This window comes from Halichoerus grypus, chromosome 7 (assembly GCF_964656455.1).
Source record: "Halichoerus grypus chromosome 7, mHalGry1.hap1.1, whole genome shotgun sequence".
Taxonomy (NCBI): domain Eukaryota; kingdom Metazoa; phylum Chordata; class Mammalia; order Carnivora; family Phocidae; genus Halichoerus; species Halichoerus grypus.
Window position 1 is genome coordinate 30826781 of NC_135718.1, and position 24328 is coordinate 30851108.

Consider the following 24328-nt stretch of genomic DNA (forward strand, 5'->3'; position numbering starts at 1 on the left):
GGCTCAGGTCATGATCCCGGGTTCCTGGGATCGAGCCCCACATCGGGCTCCCTGCTCGATGGGAAGCCTGCTTCTCCCTCCCCCACTCCCCCTGCTTGTGTTCCCTCTCTCGCTGTCTCTTTCTCTGTCAGATAAATAAATAAAATCTTTAAAAAATAAATAAATAAAAGAGAGAGACATCAACAAAGGGTCATCTGTATGTGTGCTTTCCTCACAAAAAGGATCAGGGAGAATGTACTGGTGAACCACAGCTCATCAGAGCAAGAAGTAGGGAGCTCTTTATCAGTTATATCCTGGGCCACCTCAAAACTATCCCCACCTGGAATGACTGCATCTTTTTCTGAAATCCTAAGCCATAGTGGTTTGTAAAATACATTGGCAATCATAAGGAATCATGTATATTTATCCTATACATCTTATATTCCCCCTTTTTTTCCTTCAGAATGACAGACTACTTTGCAGGACTTTTTTGTTTTATTATTTATCCTATACATCTTATTATCTTGTCTCTTTTACTGACTTGTCTTTGTCTTAGCTTTCCAAGCAAATGTAAGCTAATTGAGCTACTTGAGATGTAAGCAACAACGTAGGGATCACATTTCATGCTCTTCTGTTTTTTCTTAGCAAAAAAGATGGGAGAGTAAAAGAGCATCAAGAATGCTTCCTGGGTTTTCTTCCTGGGCAGCTTCATTTGCTGAGATAGGAACACAGGGAATGAAGCTGGGGGCTGGTGATTGTTGCAGTAGGTATGTGTCTGATGAGTTCCTTTCTGTACACATTGAGTTGAGGTGTTTTTAAGATTCTGAATCTGAGATGTTTGGAAGGCAACTGGACTGGTAGCTTCACTTGGATCTGAGAACCTTCACATTAATACTAACCTTTGTCCAAGTGTCATTAAATGGCCCTGTTATAATAGCTAACTTTATAACTATAGTAATAAAATCACTTTTGATTGTGCCTCTAACTTACCAAGCTTCCTACCTTGTTTTTCTCTAGAAATTTTCTCAATAAGATCTCAGGCTTAGACAAATTTTAATTTCACATGATTTGAATATTTAATTTTAAAAATTAACCTCAACTTCCTGAAATTTATTACCATTTTTCATTTTTTTTTTTAAATGGGTGCAGTTTTTAAAAACTGGCTAGTTTTTGCCTGAGTTTTAAACAGCTAGTCTTTACCTTTGCTTCCAGCTATTCCATTTTTTCCTATAGTCTTAGGCCTTTGAGAGAGCCTAAATATGTATTTGCCCTGATTTAGAATACTCTTAGGCACTAAGGTAAAAAAGAGAGGGGCGAGCTTCTGTCCTGCAGCCCATTCATTCAACTCGACTGAAGGGAAAGCACTATGTTATAGTTCAGTGACTACAGTTTGGTATGATGGTATGTCCCTCACACCTGACCATGTAAGATCTTTACAAGAACAATAATTCATCACAGATTTCAAAATCGCTTGTTTGATTTCATGTTCTTTCTGATCAACAACAGGAGTCTGTAATAGTTAAGTAAATTATTTATCAATCAGAAATACTTCACCTCCACTAAAGAGCTGTAAGGTCCCAGGGACTGGTAAATGGGAGGTAGGGCTGTAGAAGAAGAGGGAAACTTGACTTCCAACTCCCTGGATGAGTTCTGAGTGTCTCTCCTTGGAGAGAAATAGCTTGCATGACCTTGACCACTCTTTCTATCCCCAGCTCAATGCCTAATTCTTAGGGGTGTGGTCAAAGGGAGAGATAATATTCATAACAACTTTGAAAGGCACAGTTTAAGAGTGATGTGCTGTTTCACAACCCTATCTGTAATGATTTACTCAATGATGTTTTTCCAGATCAGAGGTTAGACACAGTTGAACTCGCCTACTTTGTCAATACTGCAGTACTTAAATCCCCAAAGAAAAGCATTCCTGTGGTTAATGTAAATGGTGGATCATCAATGCGTATGTTATCTTAGAGTAAAAGAATAAAACGAGGAGCGCTGGGGTGGCTCTGTCAGTTAAGCATCTGCCTTCAGCTCAGGTATGATCCCAAGGTCCTGCTTCTCTCTCTCCCTCTGCGGCTTTTCCTGTTGGTATACTCTCTCTGTCAAATATATAAATAAAAATAAAATAAAGATTTAAAAAAAAAGAATAAAATGGGAAGAGAGATGGCAGAGAGCTGAAAGGACAATTTTTAGAGTCTAGAATATGTGTTTGATGGATTCAGGTAGTCTCTCCAGTATCTGCTAACTACCAACAAAACTCTTGATGGCAAATGCAACATCAGTGATGACCAAAATACAAAAGAGCAATAAAGACACTGCATGATGTCTGTATGGGAGCTGATCTTAGTAGCAGAAGAAGGTAGTCCTGGGAAAACAGAAGGGGAGAGAAAGCTAGAGACAACACTTGACAGAGTAGACCAAATAGTTAAGAAATGTACCTTAATTTGCCTTGATTCTTCTACTTAAATACAAAAAAAACATAAAAATGCATCATTAGTTCCCCTCAAGGCAAGAAGAGCTGTATTTTTTGCTAGACAATAATCTGAAATTATGTTCCCTAATTCCTTATTTTCTGGTCCTTTGCACATAGAAAATGTGTTCCAAAGGCCTGGATAGGTCTGCTGACAAGTCCTTGCTCTGCACTGGGAAATGCATCTACCCTTGGCTATTTCACATCTGTGGGTCACCCATACTTGGATACAGGAATATTCCAAGTGCTATGACAACATTTACTGTGTGTATGTGTGTGTGGAGTGGAGGAGAAGGTGGGCAGCATGCGGTATGGAGATTTTCCAAAAGCCATATATAGTTTAGTTGAACATCTAAACTACTGAACGACCAAGTTTTCCTTCCACAGAACTGACTAGGAGAAACCTTTATATAAAAGGGTACAGTAGACAAAGGGGACAAAGAAATGTGAGAAATAAGATCACAGAACAGAAAGTGACCTCTTAAAATCAGGCAGTTTAATACCTGACTTCCAGGTGGCTGAAATCCAAATTTTGTGAAATAGAATTTAGATGGATTTAGATAGAAAAAGCACTTCTCAAAACTGGGGTTAAGGAGAATGATCACTCCCCCTGAGATGAAAAACATGGAGGAGGGGTGTGTGTGTGTTTATTTTCAAACCCTGGGTGACTGCTGATGGCATAACAGCATCTTGTTCAGGTGTGAAGTGGAAAAATAGAGAAGAACTACTGATCTAAAACAAGACCTGCAATCCCTTTGTAATAGCTTTCTAAGTTTACTGTGTTCCTAGCCAAGTTTACTAGAAGCCGGGCAGAACAAAGATTCCAAACTATGAATAATTTAAATTGGGGGAAAGGAAAAGTGCTTCAGGGAGTGTTTACTGAGCATGAAGCCATAGTTCGCTAGCTTTTCGGTATCTTGGGGCTTAGTATCTCTGATAAAAGATTCAGAGTAGATCTAAATATGATAGAAGCCTTTTAAACCTTGTATCTATTTCTTTTCAATTTAACCAAATTGTCAAATTTCTTAAATTATAATAAAATATAATTATCAAGGAAATTCTTTTTTAACATATTTTCACCCTATAGGCAAATGCACCCTGGAAGCCAAAATATAATCAAAACGTTACTTGGTGAACAGAAGTCAGAGCAAGGGGTCATTAAGCACCACAGTCCAATGCCTTTGTCTCCTTTCTAGGAAAGTAATGAGTTCACAGACGCTTCCGCCAAACTATTTACATCTGATAAAGTTTTTTTTTTCCCTATCAGATGGATTTTTATTGCTATGATCTCAGATAAGACTATGCATGTAAGACCAAATACATTACATCTGGGTGTTAATTTAAACAAAAGGAGAGAAGGTTCATAGGCTGTGAAAGACACAGGATTTTGGACTGGAGGGCATGAATTAAAAAATAATAGTTCCTGGAAGCGAGGGAAGAAATATCCCTAAGTGATATTGCTAAATACTGGTTTGGTGAGAGCACAAACCTAAATTATTAATCTAATGAGTGTTTTAACTAAATTCTTAGAAAATACTTTGAAATAGTCTGTAGGAAATAATATAATAATTTCAGACCAAGAGGACAAACCTCTGCCTCAGGCTGCTCTGAACTGAAAAAGAGTGTGTCACTAGCCAGAGTTAGTGAAGCCAAAGTGAGGAGAGATCTGGATGGTAAGAGCATAACTGACATTTTAGGAGGTCAGGATTACATGAGAGCTCATGACAAGCCAGTTGACTGACCTATTTCTCTTTTCGACTTTTAGTCAGATAGAGGATTAAAACCTATGTTGCTCTTTGGGGGAAAATTGCCTTTTCATTCCCAGTTTAAATGACCAGGACAATGATGGACTAGAAAAATACCACTGCTTAAGGAGAAACCAGGTGCTCATTCCCGTGAGAGAAAACGCACCATATCATGCGGCTCTTTTAAATCCCCTCATCATGGGGTGAGGGGAAAGAAACATTTGTCAAGGTCCAGGAGAAGCCAAGGACTGTGGATGGCTTCCCTGGCATCCAGACAAGACTCCATTATGAGGGAAGTGTATTTCTTTTGTAATAATAGTGATAACAACAACCATTAACTCAATACCCACACCACCACTTTGCAAGGCAGTGTGTAGGCACAGGGGGCTCTAAAAGAGGCATGGAGGGCTGACACAAAAACAAAGAGGACATTTAACAGTTCACATGACAGATCCCAGCAACACAAATGTTCTTTCCTCTCTAGAAACAGGGTGGTATGTTTTTGACAGATATTCTTAGTTTCCTTTCAGGTGAAAGGAAGAGGGAGACTAGCAGATTATAATAAGCAGCAGATATTTGTCAGTGTCCTGAGCCCTTCATAATTGTTAGGGGATCTTCAAGATCCTAACTTTTCTCATGTTCTCTTGAGGTTCTTAATCTCCATTCTTGAAATCATATAAATCTGCAGTGTAAGCCTTAAAAGTGGAAAATTCTACTTTTGTTGTCATATGGTAAATCATGAAGGCATTTCTAATAACCGTAATCATTTAAAGACTAGATCACTTTGTAAAATGTAAAACCTTAAAAAGGGATTCCTAAATTTAATGTCATGTATCACTTGTTCATCTCATGAATATTAGAGGAGGTATATATATTTTAAAATTTAAAGTGTAGGGATAAGCAAAGCACTTTTATATCTACCATTCTGGTGGTGCTCCTGGAATTTAAGTCCTTTATCATCATTCTCTACTCCACCTCTCTGGAAATTCAAGTCTACGGTTGGAGATGTGCTGGAGTGGGATGAACTAAGCAGAATCACCTGTATATTCAAGTGTTTACTCAGGAATATTGAAGACAAAATGTATACACTCACACACACACATACTCAACTTAGGTTATTTCCCCTCACTCCTTATCCCTAGGTTCCCTCTTTTCTCTTGCTTCCAATCACTATCCAGTTCAACTACACTGACTCGACTTTCCTTGGAGAATACTGTAGTCTAAACTCCCTGCCACTACTTTCTCATTTTAGAGTTTGCTTCACATTACGCAGAACTGCCATCTTCTTAAAGTCCAAATGTGATGTTAACTTTTTTTTTTCTTAAGTAGGCTCCATGCCCAGGGTGGAGCCCAACATGGGGCTTGAACTCACGACCCTGAGACCAAGACCTGAGCGTAGATCAAGAGTCAAGACACTTACTGAGCCACCCACGCAGCCCTGTTCTTACCACTTTTTTTTGCATAAAACCTATCAACTTACCACTGCTCATACTCCATCCTCCTTAGCACCTTCTCCCTGGGGGCTGTGTCAGAATTTCTTACTCTACTCTCATGGTTTGTTTCTATCTTTTATTAAATAGCACTTAACGTTGCATGGTAACATAATGGTTGACATGGTTATATCCTCCACTGGTTTGTGAACCTTCTCTAGGTACAGGACAGGACTTTGTCCTTTTTAACTCAAGTAGCTTCACTGCCTAACACATGGGGCTCAGATAATTTCAGGTGTAAGTAATGAATAAATTAACCAAATAAATTACTATGCAGTGAAAATAATTTCCCTAAGACATTTTTCAAGGAACAGAAAACATAAGAAAAAAGAATAATCTTCCAATGAACATGAGTTCAAATCAACGAGGCAGGGAAAGGAAAAAGGGAATTTTGAAGATCAGACAGAAAAAGGTATAGGCTCTTAACTGTAGCACACAGGAGGTTGCTAGCATGCTCTCCAAGGTATCAGAATTACTGGGATGAAAAGGTATGGTTTACATTAAGAGTTCTGACTGCAAACCGGAATAAGAAATACTTTTTACAAAGTGATAAAGTACACATCTCAGTTTGCATTATCTATGATGACACACATTTCAATGAAACAGTATTTATCCTTATTATATGCTATGTGCTTTTTCTTTTATTGGTTAGGACCCACTAAACTGATCTTACCACTGACTAAGGTTGCAACTGGTTGATCCAGTTTGAAAAACTGGTCTACACAGACTTACCAATTCCTAGCACATCATAAGAATTTGCTATCCTGGTTATTTTCTTTTTAATTCATCTTTATCTAGCTAATGCTACACTGCCAGGTTTTCCTAGCAAAATGTTTCTAGTTGATTTAATAGATGCTGGAATGAACACCTCTGAACTGTGCTAGCTATGATCTATCTGTCTGAAATGCTCAGAACTTCGATTTGGTAAGAGTGTAGCTAAAATCACTAAATCTTTGGCAGAAGATTCCCCAAATTCTTTCACTGGAAAACGAATGGTGTGATGATTAAACACATACGCACACACACGTGAGCACTCCCACACTTCGCTCTTACATGTTGTTATTCAAACTACCACCACGTAAAAAGAAAAATTTTCAAAGCATGTAAAACTTCAACCTTGACTATACAAAAAACTCCGTGTACAATGGAAATGCAGATAAATTCTACCCAACTTTGTAATTTTTAATCTTCAACATCTTCTACTTTCTAAACAACTGTTAGTCTAGTCTTTGAAAAGAAACAAAGAATGACTAATAGTTTGATAATATGCCCGTGGAACAGGACCAAGAAATTAAGAAAAGCAGCATTCCAGGTTTTCATCACAGTTCCAACACTTTTATGTCTCTGCAGTGAAAAGACTGGCTGATCAGTGTCCCTAATACAAACTCATCTGCCTCTTTCAAAAAAGTTCTAATCAATACAAACGACTTCCTCTACAACTTTCAATCTGATTTTCTCACTTTCCCTATCCCTCACACTAAATTAACTCCTGCCAGATGCTTTCACTCCTTGCATTTTTTGAGTATTTACTAAGAGCCCAGCATAGTACTAAGTATCTTGCATACAGAATCTCATTTGAGCCTATCAAATCTCTGAGGCAGGCGGTATAAGCTTCCTTTTACAGGTAAGAATCCAAGGTTCACAAAGTTTCAGTAACTTGTTCAAGATCATGTACAAGATCATCTAAAATGAGACCCTGCTCTATTTGTTTTTCCTTTAGAAAATGCTACAATGCAAAGGGGAGACCTAAGGTTTATACCTTATTATTCAATAAAGGGTTGCTACTGTATTTCCCAACGTTAGAACAGATATAATTAGTGTATTTGTCTCACATTTAATAGAAGACTGCATTTAATAGACTCAGAGGTGAAATGAGGCCTAAACGGCAATTCAGGCTACCACTATGATTTTCCAGATGAAAACATGAGTGATCTAGCTAGAATACCAAGAAGAAATTAGAAGGGCTGGGATTTTAAACCAGGCCCATCAAATTCTGTCTCTTAAACTTGGGATATTCTCTCCTCTCTATGCCTTACCTACTCAAGATTCATTTCTTCTAGCACTGAGTCAACAACCCCAACTTCTATTTAATAATAAAGTTTGTAAGCTTCTACTATAATTTAATTGGTAATTTCATAATATAGTTTACTCTCCAAAAGAGTGAAACTAAATTAATACTTGAGATTTAATTAAGTTAAAAGTGAACCTAAAAGAAGATTATTAGCAGATTAAACCTCTCATTCTAATTCTAAGGTTGAATCAGGAGTGCCGAAGTGGTATAGAGATATAATGGTTTGGAATCATGAGTATTAAGGGCATCTCATACTATGTGAGGAAGGCAAGTCCCTTAAACTCCTTACATTCCATGTTTTTCATTTAAAAAAATGAAAGATGTGAATGGGACAAACAGTATTTAATCAATGGGGGGCCAATCAAAAGTTTCTGTGGTCACAACAACGTGTATATACCTAACACTACTGAACTGTATACTTAAAAATGGCTGAGATGTAAGTTTTATGTGTCTCTGCCACAACTAGAAAAAGATCTACTGAATAAACTTTAAAAATACAAAAAGACAGACAAACCAAAAAACCTCCTGTGTTACATTTTGAAAATATACAGCATGTACAGCCTCATGCTTATAAACTGATTCAGTGGATCTGGTGTAGGACCCAGGCATCTGCATTCTTTAAGATTGATTCTAATTGAGACTGATTATATCCAATGATCCCCCAGAACTCTTTGTGCTCCAATATTCAAGACAGAACTAGCTTGCACACAACAGAAATAGACATTATAAATAACACTTTAAAATTAACATACCTTATAATTTTTGCAAAAGTATCATCACATTCATACAGTTCATAATAAAAACTTTAAAAAACAGACTTGTTTTAAATAAAAGGCATCTAAAATGAGACCCTGCTCTATTTGTTTTTCCTTTAGAAAATGCTACAATGCAAAGGGGAGACCTAAGGTTTATACCTTATTATTCAATAAAGGGTTGCTACTGTATTTCCCAACGTTAGAACAGATATAATTAGTGTATTTGTCTCACATTTAATAGAAGACTGCATTTAATAGACTCAGAGGTGAAATGAGGCCTAAACGGCAATTCAGGCTACCACTATGATTTTCCAGATGAAAACATGAGTGATCTAGCTAGAATACCAAGTTGACAGAAATTTAAAGTACCAAATAATCCCTTATCACTCCATACTGCTGATTAAATAAGGTTGGCGAGAGTACAATTAACATCTTAAAACTACTAGTCAATAAACAATAGTGTTTTTACATGCCTATAAAAAACTTCAGACTCAAGATTTAATCCTTATGAGTTTTTTATATATTTTTGCTTACTTCCCAGGTTCTTACTTTCCAAGTTGCACTCTAACCAAACCACGGCTTAAACTATTAACTATTTTTTGAGAACATTTCTTTTCCACTAACCTCTGAAAAAAAGCCTTTTCTACTCCAATTGTAAATGCAGCCTGATAAATTTCCAGCTTGATACACCATTTCCTCCAAAAACAGCAAAAGTCCAATAACTTTTAAGTTGAAAAGGATTAATAAAATCCTGTGCTAAACACTTACCACTGGAAGCAGATAATGATAAAGTGTACATTTGGAATACAAGAACCGTTATCTACCGCATTACTCAGTAAATTCTATTAAGAAAAAAAGATTTTGCACTCTTTCTGGCGACAAAATCTAGCACCATATGACGATGTAGGTACGCTTTTACATTTCAGTACAAATGTCTGGTGAGAGAAAGGGACAGTTCTTGAGGAAAAAATAACAACTATACAACTCGGGAAATTGCAGAAAGCTATCCCATTTTCCATTTTCCCATTCCATTTCCCTTATGCAATTTCCCTGATTCTGACACCTTGTTAAGACAAAGAGTCCTTGAATTAATTCCAAAGTGTCAACAGAATCAGAGAAGAAAATTCTGGATTAGAAGGAGTAAGTCCTTTTTAAAGTTATAATAATTGAAGAACTAAGTATCAATTCGAAAACAGGACCATTAAAATGAATTCATTTATGAGACGCCAGATTATAATCCTACTATATTGATCTGGCCACCGGTTTAGAATGGATAATGGCAAGAAACAAGTAATTATAGCTTTGAAATTTACATAGTAGTAGTAATTAGGTTTCAAGAAAAATGTTCTATAAACATGTGGCATGACTAAGGGGAACAAATGAAGCCAATAAACAAGCCTTCAGTACCAACAAATTTCCAAATTTATAAACATCGGACCAAAAGGTAGAAATAGACAGCCAAAGAAATAAGACAAAAATACTAACTAAAAGATAATCTAGAGCAACTACCAACAATAGCATCATTTGTGAATATAAAATGCCATTAGAAATGATCAGAAATCACTTCAACCTACATTAATTACACGTATATCATGAGCTTTGAAAAAGCTTCCTCTAATACTTTGCTGTACCATTTCTAATCTTTATCACTATAATTCAGCTGTTCCCTTCACCACTTTACAACAGGAATCACTTCATAATCCAAAACTTCTTTATATACCTAGTTTCTAAAAACCACAATTGAGCAACATACATGCTGTTCTTTATTGTGCACCTTCCCAAGAAATCAGAACGACTATAATAACCTCAACTGATTGACAGTGTTGCTTTCATACTTGTGCTTCAAAAAAAGAGTAAACAAAACTTAGTAAATCATTATTTTAGCAAGCAACTCCAGCATAAAGTTTTACTCTGAGGAAATTATGATTTTTCAGAAAATTACATAAGCCCAGCAAGCAGGTATTATGAAAATATCAATATAAATCTTGTCTAGCTGAAAAAAACTTTTTAAAGTGAATATCCAAAGAAAACGGAGGATGGGGAGCATCAAATTAGTAAAGGCACAGAATTACAAGGCAGTGTGGCACCAAAATACCAAAGCACAATTTTGAAAATAACAACTTCTAGTTATCTAAGAGGTCATCTGGAAAGAATTTACCATTAAAAAAATTACCAACTTCGATTACCACGTACATTTACAGTACACCTGGAAATCTTACCCTTTCTGTGGATTTTTTAAAAACGCATTAAAATCTTAAGAAGTAGAAACCAAGCTTTTAAAACAGCTTTTCACAACAAAATTTATTAGAAGAATAGTGGTTTTGAAAAGTCTAGCATCCAGTGAGAACTACCATACACAACATTACAGCTGGGAATGTTTCTCCAAAATGTCATGGTCAAATAATACAATGGAACCATTAAATCTTACACATGCACGAAAGAACTAGCGCTTCTGACATACAATGCAAAAAAAAGGGGACCACATGGATTAAAATTTTAAGTACTCATCACATACATTAAGACACAGCTTATTTTAGTCCAGTCAAAAATCAGAACTGCATTTAAAAATTTAATGTAGTGCAATCAAACCAAAAAACTTAATTTGTGATCATAAGTGCTCTACTACATAAACATTGATCATAGCAAGGAACAAAAAGTTCAAATCACACAGTACAAAAAAAAATCTGTAAATAAATATAAACTACAGTACAAGAGAAATATTAAATTATACAATTCCGTCAAACTGTAAACAGTATATTGAAATGAGGTCCATAAGAGTAAAGGGGGTTCCTGTTTTGTTGCATGACACTTGAACTTCTAGAAATCTGAAAGATGCCATTTTCCGTATCTTCAAAGGCTATGGGTTTTATATATGGAGAGTTCCTTTTAGATGTAAGATATCAAATATTAAAGCAGAGGAATAATCTATTTTGTTAACCACAGATAGTACTGTAGAAAACAAAAGGAGTCTTAAAGAATAAAGACCTCTAGTAGACAAGTCTTAACAGTAAAGATGCAAAGGGCTAAAACACTGGAATTAGAACTTCACATCATTAGAAACTTGTCACTGAGGACTTCAAGGCTACAAAATATACTGACCAAATTGTCTGCTGATATGGAGACCTAGACCTCTGCTAATTTTTTGACATTTACATACTCGTGTTACAACACCAACTTTGGCAGAATCACTACTAATAAACTCAGAGCACTACTGGCCCAACGGTTCCATCACAGTGGCCAGTGCACAGAATTCTCTAAAAAGACATTGCATAAACTAGAATGTAGAGGTCAGACACCCAAGGGCCAGTGCTTGAATTTAGTAGTAGTGTGGTGAAGAAGCAAGAGCCACATTGAGGAGGAACTGCATCTGTTAGAGTTTACAGAAGCAGCAAGGAATGTCATTTAATTGTGCTGGCTATTAGTGGCATTTAAAAATACATAGTTTGTGTGTGTGTGTATGTTACCCATGTGCTGGCTATACATTTATGCACATTTTGTTTTTTTAAATACACTGTTAACAGGAACCCCCATATTATCTGCTCAGTAGTAATAACTGAATATATAGAATGCCACTATAAGAGTGTGAGGCACCGTGTGCTGGAGAGTTATATGCAGCTTTAAAATCTGTTTGGCTGAGTTATACCTGGATACCTGAACTGAGTTAAGTTGACATTCATCAAGGATGTGCTACCAGCACGTCGAAATAAAAGCAAAACAGAAAAATACAAGTCACTGTTAGGTTTAAGAATAGCATCAAAGTACCTGAATTGAGTGAGAATAGTGTGTAAACTGTCCCTGAGGGTTTTTAAACAGTGTGTACAAGTTGGATTCCTAAGAACATTAGTTTTATTTAACAGTGTGGACTGATAAAATACCAATGTCTGACAGTTTAAAGTGGAGGTTATAAAGAATTATATGCAAACACTCCAAATGTATAGTTTATACATTTCTTCTCAAAGCAGCAATAAGCTGCTGTAAAGTATACATCCCATCAGAACAAGCAACATGTGGGAGTCAGATAAAGGTTTCTATCTTAGTCTGGTTTTCTGACAGCACAGCATATCAATATCCAATGACTATTATCTTTCCTATATCAGAATGTAACTAATTTCGACTAGCAATATAGGATTAAACTTTTAATCAAACACTTTGCTATTACATACTAAAATTCCTTAAACTTACTAAATGCTGGTATACTAACCTAGTTAATTATCCCCCCCTTTTTAGAAATATACCCTTCCACAACTTAAAAACATTAAGATCCATTTTCAGTCCTCTGATGTAAAAAGCATGTCAGTGAATTAATATTAAAAATTTACACAGTAAAAAGGCTTGAATTTCAGCCAAAGATTCTAAATACTGCTCATTCCCTGAAGACTTAAAGGGAGAGAGAATCCCTACCCATTTTCCTAGTGATTTATTTCTCTAAAATGGTCTGACACAATTTTTCATGTTGGGGAATTTTCCCCTCACCTCCTCTCAAATTCCAAATTCTTAAGCCTGAAATGCTTAATGAAATGGGAAACGTGAGGCAATCATTTGGAATTGCTTGAAAGGTACAGAATGTTGTCTTTTTTTTTTTTTAATAAGACAAGAATTATTTATATAAATGTGATCTGACCCCGTATTATGTAGTTATGCTTTATATTTTTAAATAATCACGCTAAAACTTACAGTACCTAAGACTCTGAAGATAAATTAAGACTTTAGTGTTGTAACAGAAAAAGTGCTGAATTATCCCTTTTCTAGTACTTTAAACATTTCGGACAAGTGCTTTCCTAGTGACAGTAAAGTTTACTATATACCCTTCCACCAAGCAGGAAAAAAAAGTTACCTGGATGAAAGAAAAGACTTTTAGGAGTGTAGCACCGGGTATTTACCAAATAATAGATGTAATGTTTCACTTATTCTGAGGGGGTAAAAATATTCTAGATTGAAATTCTATTTGGCTATTGAATGTTAAAAATCCCTGCTCTACTGTGTCAGTGTCCTGTGGCCAACCCCCCCCACCCCCCACCCCCAGTCCCCTTACACACTATCCACTGAGAATCTAATCTCTAAAGAGATTATTTTAAAATTTATGTTTTCAGGACATACCTGAGAAAGGGTGCAATTATGCAGAACAAGGAACCCAAGACTGCACTAATACTGGTTATAGGTTCATAAATTCTTTCCCAAGACAAATCTAAAAAGTCTAAGAGGTATGGATCTTCAAATACGTCTTACTGCTTTAGATTTTTTTTGGTATGTGTGTAGGGTCATTTCCAGTGTTGAAAAGATCACCTTGAGTCTGTTCAAAGACAGTTCAAGATGGGGTAAAAGAGTTCATTTCCATATTCAAACTATAAAGATTAAATATTATGATTATAATATTTGCTACATCCAATAAATCGATGATTAACTAAAAGTGCTTGTTTTTCAGCATTTATCGATAACAGCTCTAAATGAACTGGAAACTTTAAAATTACCCCCCAAATAGTTGCAGAATTAACTCATGTTTTATTGTCAAATCAACATTAATTAGCCTTGATTCTCATTTTCAAACCATCTACAAGATTTTTCTATCAAATGAAGGTGGCCCAACTTTATCACATTATCTATCCTGTGACTCACCGTTAGTATCATAGTACAGAATCTTTAGCCTCTTCCCAAGTCTACATACTTTCCCATCCTACTCCTTACCCCCGCCCCCCATCTCCTTCGTAACATTTAGGGCACACAGCTACAGGGCTAATGTCTGTTTTTTCAAAAGGCAACTGTGAGTTTATTTGGGAACAAGAGAGAGAGGACATGCAGAGAATTTCCTCTATTTTCCCTTCAGTCACCATGTTCACAAATCCTGTAAGTCTCAAGGACAGAATGAATAAAAAAAAAAAACTAAAGACGACTTTGGAGGTCTGCATTCCTTGTACCAGAATTATACTTCTTTCCTTTTCAATAGAGCTTGAAAGCAATCAATTTTTTAAGCCCCTATATAGCTTAATAGTCTTCAAAATGGGCTGTTTGGCTAAAGCCATTAAGTTTCTAATAACACTGGCCTGACCATAGTATTAATGAAGACCTAATTACAATGGAAAGGTTACAAGGAAAACAATTTTTGATATCTTCAATGAAGGTCAAAATTTAACCTATAACTTTCAATGTCTTCCATAAAAGATTAAGTGGAGCAATTCAGTCTATTGCCATATTCTATCACCAATGACAGCAACCTGAATATATAGAAAAGGATGGCTCATACAAAAACAACCTCTAGCATTTAAAGAAAGAATAATTACAAAAGCAAAAATACGTGGTTCAAAATTAAATCTACAGAGACAATAGCTATTAAAGAAAACGACACCGAACAGTCACTTATCTGCTATAACCACTCAAAACAATTTCAGGTTCTGACATTGGGTTGACTCATTAATTTGTTTTAAAAAAAATAACTAACTGAATCCAAGCTTCACTATTATGGTAAATGAAATATAAGAGAATCACAAAGGCTTAGAACCAGGCCTTGCACCATGTGCTTACTTGGGCAGGGGGAGAACACATAGCTCACTAGCAGCTCAAAGGTTACTAAGTACTGCCTAATGACAGAAGGTAGTTATGATATGGGCCTTTGCAGGTAGTCATTTTTAGTCTAATTTAGAGTTCTCTCCAGAAAATTGGGACAAAACTTCTCATTGTGCCTTATTGTTTTACTATCTGATCCCATATAGCTCATATTATAGCTCAGGTAAAATGTTGGGGAATGAAAATGCCAATTGGTTGAGGTAATGGTTTATATAAGATAACCAGAGTTCTAAAAGCACTTCAATATTGTAAAGTAAAAGTGTACCAAATAAAGCTAATACACACTTCACACTTGTTGAGCTTGCTCACCAGAACTGAACAGTAATTAACTTCACATAAGGACCCCTATTATCACACAAAGCCTTACTCATATTCATGATCTGCTGCAGCAAAGGTTTATCAAGCAACACCTAAACTTCAGAGTAACAACAAACTTAATATTAAAAAGTATTATACACAAATATAAATTATGTTTCTTGAAAGAGAGACCTTTGTCCTTCATGGTATTTGGGGAGCAGAAAAAAGTGTATAGCTCATCACAAACATAGTTCAGAGTCACTAGAAAGCCTACTGAACAAAGTAATATAGTACATTACATTACTATCAAGCTTCATGACTCAACTGTCTGAAAAATGAGAAAGCTAATGATAAAAATACCAACTAGATATTCTTCCACAGGATTATTCAGTATTTTTGACTTTATAGTGCCATAGCATATCTATTCTATAATATCAATGTTCTCTCATTTAAAAAACAAAACAAAACAAAACAACCCTCAAGAATTGATTTTCAACACATTATCTCCTAACATCAGTTTGAGTAATGTCATCATCTGCCTACTGGAGAATGAGAGGAGAAAAGGCTTTTGTGACAAAGACAGCTGTGAACTATACCTTCCCATACCATAAAAATGGTCAACTGTTGTTTGGGCCATGCAAAACTCTGATAAGCAGAAATTAAGCATGTGAATAGACCAATCTCTATTACACATTTACCAGGACGTCCCCAAACTAGAATATCTACACTGAAAGTGCCAATACAGAACAGTGGCAAATCAAGAGAGAAATCAAATATTAAAAGATCACTGCGGCACCAAGACTGACAGCCAGCCATGTGATGAGCCACCTCCGAGAAATACATGGTATAATGGAACTCTGAACACAAAATTTAACATTAAAAGTGCACCTGAATATTACCAACTAACTTTACAAAACCTACAATAAGGTAAAATATATATCTTTTGAAATATTCAGCAGCTTTCTGTATTTTTTTTTTTTAAAGATTTTTTTCTGAGAGGCTCATGAAATTTAAAAGGGACCACTATCTAATTTCAACCATGCTTCACAAAACAATAATGGCTATTTTATATTGCAGTTACCAATGTAATGCAATTAGTGCTTTAAAATAATCTACACTCAAAAAAGAAAAAAAAAAAAAAGAGACCGACCGACCTTTGGAGGAAATATGCTTATTCAAAAGCTTCTTGGAAAAGAAAATTTACCTGAATATCAAGTCATGACTGATCTCAAGTGTAATGTTTAAAAGCTTCACAGACATGAATATTACAATCTTCAGGTCTCAGGACTTTTAATCTGAGAAAGTTTAGAGTTTGGTTTGTTTTTAAATTCACTTTCTAACCAAAACAAATAATAGAAGTACTCAAATTTTCACTATTTACAAGTCTCAGCCTACAATCTGAAATGACACAATACAAGTTCTCTTATTTAAACTGCAGCATTAAAGGGTAGGCACACCATTCTTCTGCTGCTCGATTGTCATCCACTGAAACACACATAGAAAATATTTATGTTAGTAAAATGATCACTCCATGTACACTACAATGACAAAATTTACATAACTCATACATCACTTTATAGACTACCACACAGGATTAAACCTCTCTGAACAGTAAAACTACAAAAGTTGAACTTTTAGGGCCAGATTTTTAAATGGGCCTTTAATGATGCCTTTCTGAGAGGGGATAAAAGCAAGCACAAATTAATTGCTCAAAGGACCTTTTTGCAGCAATCTGGGCTACCAAATACCCCAAACGTCAAGCGAAAAGGTACCATGGCTGCAATTAATTGTGTGTGACAAATTATTGAGTGTGGAACAAAGGAGGCATTCCTTCACAAGCTTAGCCCTTTGCTTTCAGCAAACTTTCTATAACTTCCTTCAACTGCAGATGAAAACCATATATTTCATAAAATATTTTTATTGCAACTTCTAGCTAGGCTAGAAAATATTGCAGAGTCATATACTGCTCTGAACCCAAGCTCCTTTTTCTGTTGAGACTAGAAAGCTAAGAGAAACAGGCTCAGTCATCCACGGATTAAACTGCTACACAAAATAACCAAACCAAAAGAGGAACCCAAGCCCAGGCTATGTCAAGAATGAGCAGTGCATGTATTTCAATAACAGCAATGGTGTGCCTAACCTTTGAACACATAGGTTGCTGAGGGAAAACTATCCTTTACCTAATTAACTGCTCCAAAGTTGCCAGGCAAGAATTTATGCCTTGGGAATATCTGGACCTACTTCTCTTCAATCTCTTAGTATCCATCTGAAATCATCAGCCTCAATTTAATGCTCCAAGTTTTATTTTATTTTACACAAAAACTCTAATGACTTTTTGTTTTTGGTTAAGCATTTAGAAGGGCCTGACCACCTTTCTCAGCGGATTAGATAGGGTGTATGTGGTGTGGATTTTGTTTTTGCACCAACAGTAATTTTAATTTGGTCACAAGGCAAAATTAAATTTCATGGGCTTTATTTATCACTTATTCTTGCAAAAAACTGTAGGAAATAAATATTCTGAATTTAATTACTGTAATTTGAAAAGCCCATCTCAAAAAAAGCTTAGATGCTCTTCATGGAGTGCTTATATAAACATGATCTGAAAAGTCCTGAATTGTGTGCTAAATAACCATAAAAATCAGCTAAATATCAGAAAAAGTTAAGTAGGGGATAGAATGCAGGATGCGAGAGAAAAGAAAAGAAAAGAAAAGAAAAAGAAAGAAAGAGGAAAAAAAAGAAAGAAAGAAAGTTGAAAGCAACAAATTAAATAAAAACTAAAAAACAACCCATCCCCCCTTGTTCTAGTATCTGGATTAAAAGAGAAATTCTGAGCTTGACTGCTGATTGAACTATCATTAGATGTGAAATGCAACCTAAATCATACTAGGTTACCTTGGGGTTGTGTTTTTTTTCTCTCACCACAAACATGGATCCTTCATTCATGTGGATATTTGGGCAGACTACTGAGGCTGTAAAATCTAGACACCACTTTGCAATATTATAATTACTTAAACACACTTCTTTCCTTACTTCTCCCTTTCCCCAATAAACAGATCTTGAATATTTTAAACTAGTTGCTGCAACGACATCCAGTCGTTAGTTAGCACATGATCAAATCTGTAAAAGGTTTTAAGAATACAAAGAAACTTAGTTTGTTAAAATGAGGCATCCTCTATTGTTTTATGTAATGTACCCTGACTGCTCCTGAGTAAGAACGGAGCTCGTCCTCCATGAGATAAGGCTATATCCTCACTTGTTGGTGAGACCAAATTCTACCCTTAGAAAATACCAAATAAAATTACAGCAAAGGTAGTGTTACAAAGTAATTAACCAAAGCATTTCTGAAGGTAGTGTGTGCACATTTTCCACCTCCTTTCCCTCTGGGTGAGCACTAAACAGATTGCTGATTTGTTAAGTAAATTTAATAGTGAGAAGAAAATCATAAAATGTAAATTGACCTAAATAATTACGTATCACTGAATAACCAAATTTCTTAAATTCAAAGGTTCATTGTTCCTAGGATTTTTTTTCTTTAGTTTAATCCTTCAATTAGTTGAAATGTAGAAGAGAAACACAAATGATTTTATAAGATGGCTTTCCAATTTGTAATGATAAAGCTCCCAGTATGACAGAGGTGGTTTCTAAAAGGGGGCTTTTTTCTTTTCTTTTCTTTTTTAAATAAAGGCAAATATAACTTAAGAAAAAAAAAGAAAGAAAAGCATGCAGGCTCTACAGGCAAGGAGTCCACTTCCATGTATCTGTTCTCTGTGAGGTAACTCAATTCTCTTTTGTAGAGAAACATGCAAAAAGGCCAAACAATATCCCGAGCCATACTGCACATGAAAATTTTAAAATATGCAACATTCAGAATGCACCTTTCACCTCTGTACACACAAGTCAATGCGAAATCTGCAAAGAAACAAGTGTCACAGTAAATGGAGTCAGGTGTAAGCAATGATAGCTGAACAATGCAGTAGTGCTCACCCAGTTTGTACAGTAATTGGCACTCTACAGTATTCCTACTCATTTTTTGATTCATTTGCACTTTGTGCTGCCTCTCCCTGGGGATCTAATTCAATCTTTACAGAAACATCTGGCCCCTCCGACCTCATTAATTTCATCTTTTTCTTTGGAGGGTTTTTCAAAGTGCCCAGCCTCTCCTTTACTTTGTACTCCAGTGTACTGTGGGGAATCCCATAAATACTCTGAGCTTTGGAAACACTCATTTTTCCACTCATAACCACTGAGATTGCTTCCTCCAGTATCTCACTGTTGTACTGTCTGTAACGCCCTCTTTTCTTCCGAGGCTGCTTGGAGCCAGGGTCTCCTTCTTGATCCGATGTGGGATATGGCTGTCCAGAGGTAGACTGCTCAGCATCTGAGCCCCAAGAATCGGGTCCAGCATCTAACATGCTTTTTCTATTTTGTTTTGGAAGAATAGCCCTTAACTTTTTACTAAGCGCGCTCTCCGTTTGTGAACCCATTACCAAAGAGCTATAGCTGTACTGATCACCAGTGCGAGACTCCCAAGAAAGATCCATTCCTCGAACTTGTGGTATCTTTAAATCTACAGGAGATGCATGGCTCGCATCCTTTTTTCCATCTTGTTTTGCTTGAAGTGCCATTTTTGGAAAGGCAGAGTTTTCTGCAAGAAAAGGAAGGTCACTGATGTTGCTGAGTGCACCATTTCCCCTGAACTTCATACGGCTGAGGTTGAACTCATAATGTGGTTTTGCCCAAGAGGCTTCCCTGGATAATATTAAGTGTTGTCCATGATTCTGTAATCCAGATGGCCCAAGGCTGGCAGCTGTGGACAATTGGTTTCTGCTCAGTAGTTCTTCACTAATCTGCAGGGATCGAGCCAATGGAACTTTGAGTGATGTGGAGTGTCCAAAACCTTCCCTGGTTCCATCCTGTAAGCTTCTTGGAGGTACCCCATCACCACTCCGAAGTCCGTCTGGGCGGTACTGGCTGGGTCTCCCAGGTCGCCTAATTGGATGGAAGGAAACTGATGTGAGCAGGACTTGCACAGGTAGGGAGGGATGGGTGAGGGGACCACTCCTTTATTAGAAGGCCTTGCTTGGGTAACATCACTTTGTGTTATTTATTTATTTTTCTCTAAAATTAAAAAAAAAAGTGGTCTCGGCAGTTAGTTTTAGAACTTGTTCACAAAAAAAGAAAAAGGAAAAAAGAAAAAAAAAAACCAGGAGCTTTTTGGGCAAAGAAAAATTAAACCTGTCAGCTGGTCTCTGGTTGGGTTCACAAATTTTCGGAGAAAAAGTTTCGCGCAACTGTCTGAAAATAGCACCTTAATTATTAATTACAAAGTAATCATCAAGTCTCCATAGATCTACACAGAATTGTGTTACCAATGTGACGTTACCACTAAACAAGTACAGTAATAAAAGAGTAAGCCAAATTATTTATTTTAATGTAACATATTCAACATTCATGACAACCAGCTATAAAACTGGAACCATTTACAGTGGTGGAACCCATAGATAATTACTCATTTATCCCACAAACAAGTTGATGTTCATTATCAAAACCAAACAAGTTCAAATAACATTTCTTATTCTGCTTGGGGAAAAAAAAATATGGCTACCAGCCCCAAGGGGAAAACCCAAACCAAAACAAACCAAAATACCCATCGCATTATAACTTACCACACTTCTTCAATTTAAAACACTATTAGTTGCAGACACATGAGTACCACTAATTTTCCACTTGAAATAATCCAATCTTTAAAGAAACTGCCCTTTGTTTTCCCCAAACTTTGTTCCTTAAGTTCTACTCAAAGTTATTACTGTCAGAGGTATGTAAGCAATTTGTAGTAGCAGTTTTCTTTAGTTAAAAGTGCCTCTTCTTAAAATATCAAATATAAATTTTGAAATTTTAAGTGGATAGCTCTCAAATAATATTTAAAAAGTCAACTATTTACACAAAGTTAATTCATAAGGTTTCCATTTTCACAATAGATAAATATTATCAATGATAAAACTGGTAACTGGTAAAGAATGCCCAAGGGTAATAATTACATTTACTAGGCACAAAAGTGGAACTTTGAAGAAATAATGATAAACCAGCTATGTTCTCCAAAAGTCTACAGGGATTCTGTGCTGTTATCAGTAAATAACATAATAAAGATAATAATTAATATTCAACTAAAAGATGGGCAGTCATATCGGTGCTTCTGTCTTCCAGAAAATCATACACATAAAAAACTCTTTCCATTCAGAGGGGTCAACCACAGCAACTTCAACCATATTATACATGGACTTGGTGGCCAAGTTTAAACTAAATCTTAAGCAAGGGATTCATTTATGCAAACCACACTCAGGCTTCTCCTACATGTGTTCTTAATTACACAATTCAAGTTTTCTGATATATAAATGGAATCCAATGATTTGGGACCACAATGACTTGTATCTAATATAAACTATAGCGAAAAGAAGGGCTTAAGAAAAAAAGATTAGTAAACTATGCAAACTGCATTAAATCAGTAAGTTACTTTTAGACTGAATAAAGGAGGAGAGAAAAAGGAAAATGATGGAATTTTAGAGAAAATAAAGGCAGCATTTTAGAAGTCAGCAAAGGAATTCTTCAATTTGAAGGTAATTAAGAGAAAGTTGAAAAAGGTTAGTCCATTTAGTGTGTACTTACTCCTTTAACATCTAAACAACTTCCCTATGTTGGTATTCTAAAAGTTAAATGAACCTACATATTAACTAATTTAACTTACCAAAGTTACTTTTCATATATGAAGTTGATTTTTGGTTACAACACAATTTTATGGAAATCCTTCCCAATATGGTATTTAAATGTCTTCATTAATACCTGACTTTTCTAAGTGGCTTATTTATACATGTAGAGGAGAATTAAGACAATTCTTACACTATAAAATTAGGTGGTCAGAAAATTCACTTTACTTTGCTAAGAGTTATCAAAACTGAGCATGTAATAATGTCTTGGTAGCATAAGATGATTATCCCAACATCTATAGTCTTAACCACTTAAAGAACAAAAAATACATACAATTACATTTTCTGAACTGCCACACAGAGTTAAAACTGCAGTTCAATCAACAAATGAAACCAAACCAAACCAAAACAAACAAGAAAAAAGTGAACAGCCTCCACATACCCACACACTCCATTAGAGATACCAAGTTAAGTACTGGAGCCCAATTTTCATTCAACAACTTCAGCACACATAATACTGCCTTACATCTGAGCCCTGGAATTATTCAGGTTAGGTTTCCCCCTCTCAAACACTCAACAACAAAAAGGCCGAAGACATTCTTGCCATATTTTTATTCACTCACTATCTGTAGTGATCTGGCAAAACTGATCTACACTAGTCAATTCTGGACTTCACAGATTGTGTTTTTACTTGAGAGATGGACTAAGTAACTTACTACAGGCCCACTTACAAGACGGTTCCCCTGAAGATTTTTTTAAAAACATATAATGGAGATTTGCACCAATCTTTGATAAAGTGTCTCCTATAAAACTGTGGAAGGCTACACATATTTTCCCTTACCCGTTCCCTTGAGTACTGGAGCAGCCTGGAGAATGGCTCAGGGACGTGCTGCCAGCACACGGACTTTTCTTAGTGGACAGATCAAGTACACCGTCTGTAGAGACACAAACAAACACCTGAGGATATTAAAAACTAGGAACAAATGTGGACTGAACAGACCAAAAGTGACAAAGCAATAGGCCTAGTCAACCATGCAGATACACTAGCCATATATGTGAGTTAAGTCAATTCGTTAATAGAATCAGGATTATCTTCCCTCCTAAAGTGACATACGTTTAGCAAAGCTTGTTATATCTAGTATCTCCAAGGGTTAAATATTTTATCAGTAGGGCAAAAGAAAAGGTACAGCATATCACTGAAGATGTTAGGATATAGTGAGATATTAGAAATCGCAGTTTACACAGTATGAAGTTCTGTAATAGAACTATTAGACTACATTTTCTAAATTTACCTTTATCAAAGCACGTGAGTTTTTAATGCCACATCATACAAATTATAAAACCAAATTCCTCAAGAGCTAAGTCTACCTGAAACACTGTAAGTACATAAAAGTTGGATTTAGAAAATTTTATATAACACAAATCATTTTAAAATGTAAGTTTATATGGTTAAATTACAATATGTATATACAAAATATTCTGTAAAATGATGTTAACTGTTTATAATTTTCATGTGTCCTAATTACTCTTCAGACACATCTGCAAAAAAATGTGTATTTGGATTCAATCTTTTGGAAAAAATCTGCAGAGGTTCAAAATTCCCTTCTTGGTATCTATAAAGGCAAGGTTTTTAAATTAATAAGATATTACAAACTAGTGAGCAAAGTTTAGGGAAAGAAAGAAGAATGAAATAGTCTTGATACTGATGACAGCCTAGATGTTTAGCCATTTTTTTTTTACTGTTAAAACATAAAATTAGAAGACCTTGTTTTCCCACAAAGACTTTGTTCCCTCATAGACATGTCTAAAAAGGAAAACTCCTTGTCTGGACAACTTTTAAAGCTGCCATTCTGTCCAAAATTAACAAAACAAGCTAATACTCCATGCTTCTGATTTTCAGTTGGTCAGCAGAGAGGACTTTCTATCTAGTTATGTTAAAAACTGCCCCAATATAGAACCAACATACGACTAGTGTCTGAAGACACTATCACTCCTGATTTCATGCTGTTAGAAATAAATATGTGACTGAGTTTGTAAACCAAAAATCCCACACTCATACAGAGTAAGTGTTGTCCTTTAGGGTCACTAATATTTCTAAAAATATAACTGTAATCTTATAGAACAAAGTGTCCTATTAGACATCTTAACCCAATTAGACATCTAATAAGCAAATACACTGCTTAAAATATTGCCAAAGACACTATTATTTAAAGACTTCCAAATCTGTCTAATCAAACAGGCAATATATTTTAAGTCTACTTAAAT

The 24328-nt window shown here is 35.7% G+C and overlaps 1 protein-coding gene across 9 annotated transcripts in view; it reads right to left on the reverse strand.

Moving 5' to 3' along the window:
- The window catches only part of LCOR (ligand dependent nuclear receptor corepressor), a 143473-nt gene that overhangs the window by 18191 nt on the left and 100954 nt on the right, over positions 1-24328 (reverse strand). For 7 of the 9 annotated variants that reach the window (XM_078077304.1, XM_036111597.2, XM_078077303.1 and 4 more), the window contains one exon: positions 22905-22998. In XM_078077304.1, the coding sequence (XP_077933430.1) occupies positions 22905-22998 (94 nt within the window). Of the gene's footprint in view, positions 1-15072; positions 20352-22904; positions 22999-24328 lie in introns of those variants that run through there. The other 2 variants (XM_078077307.1, XM_078077306.1) reach the window with 2 other exon arrangements.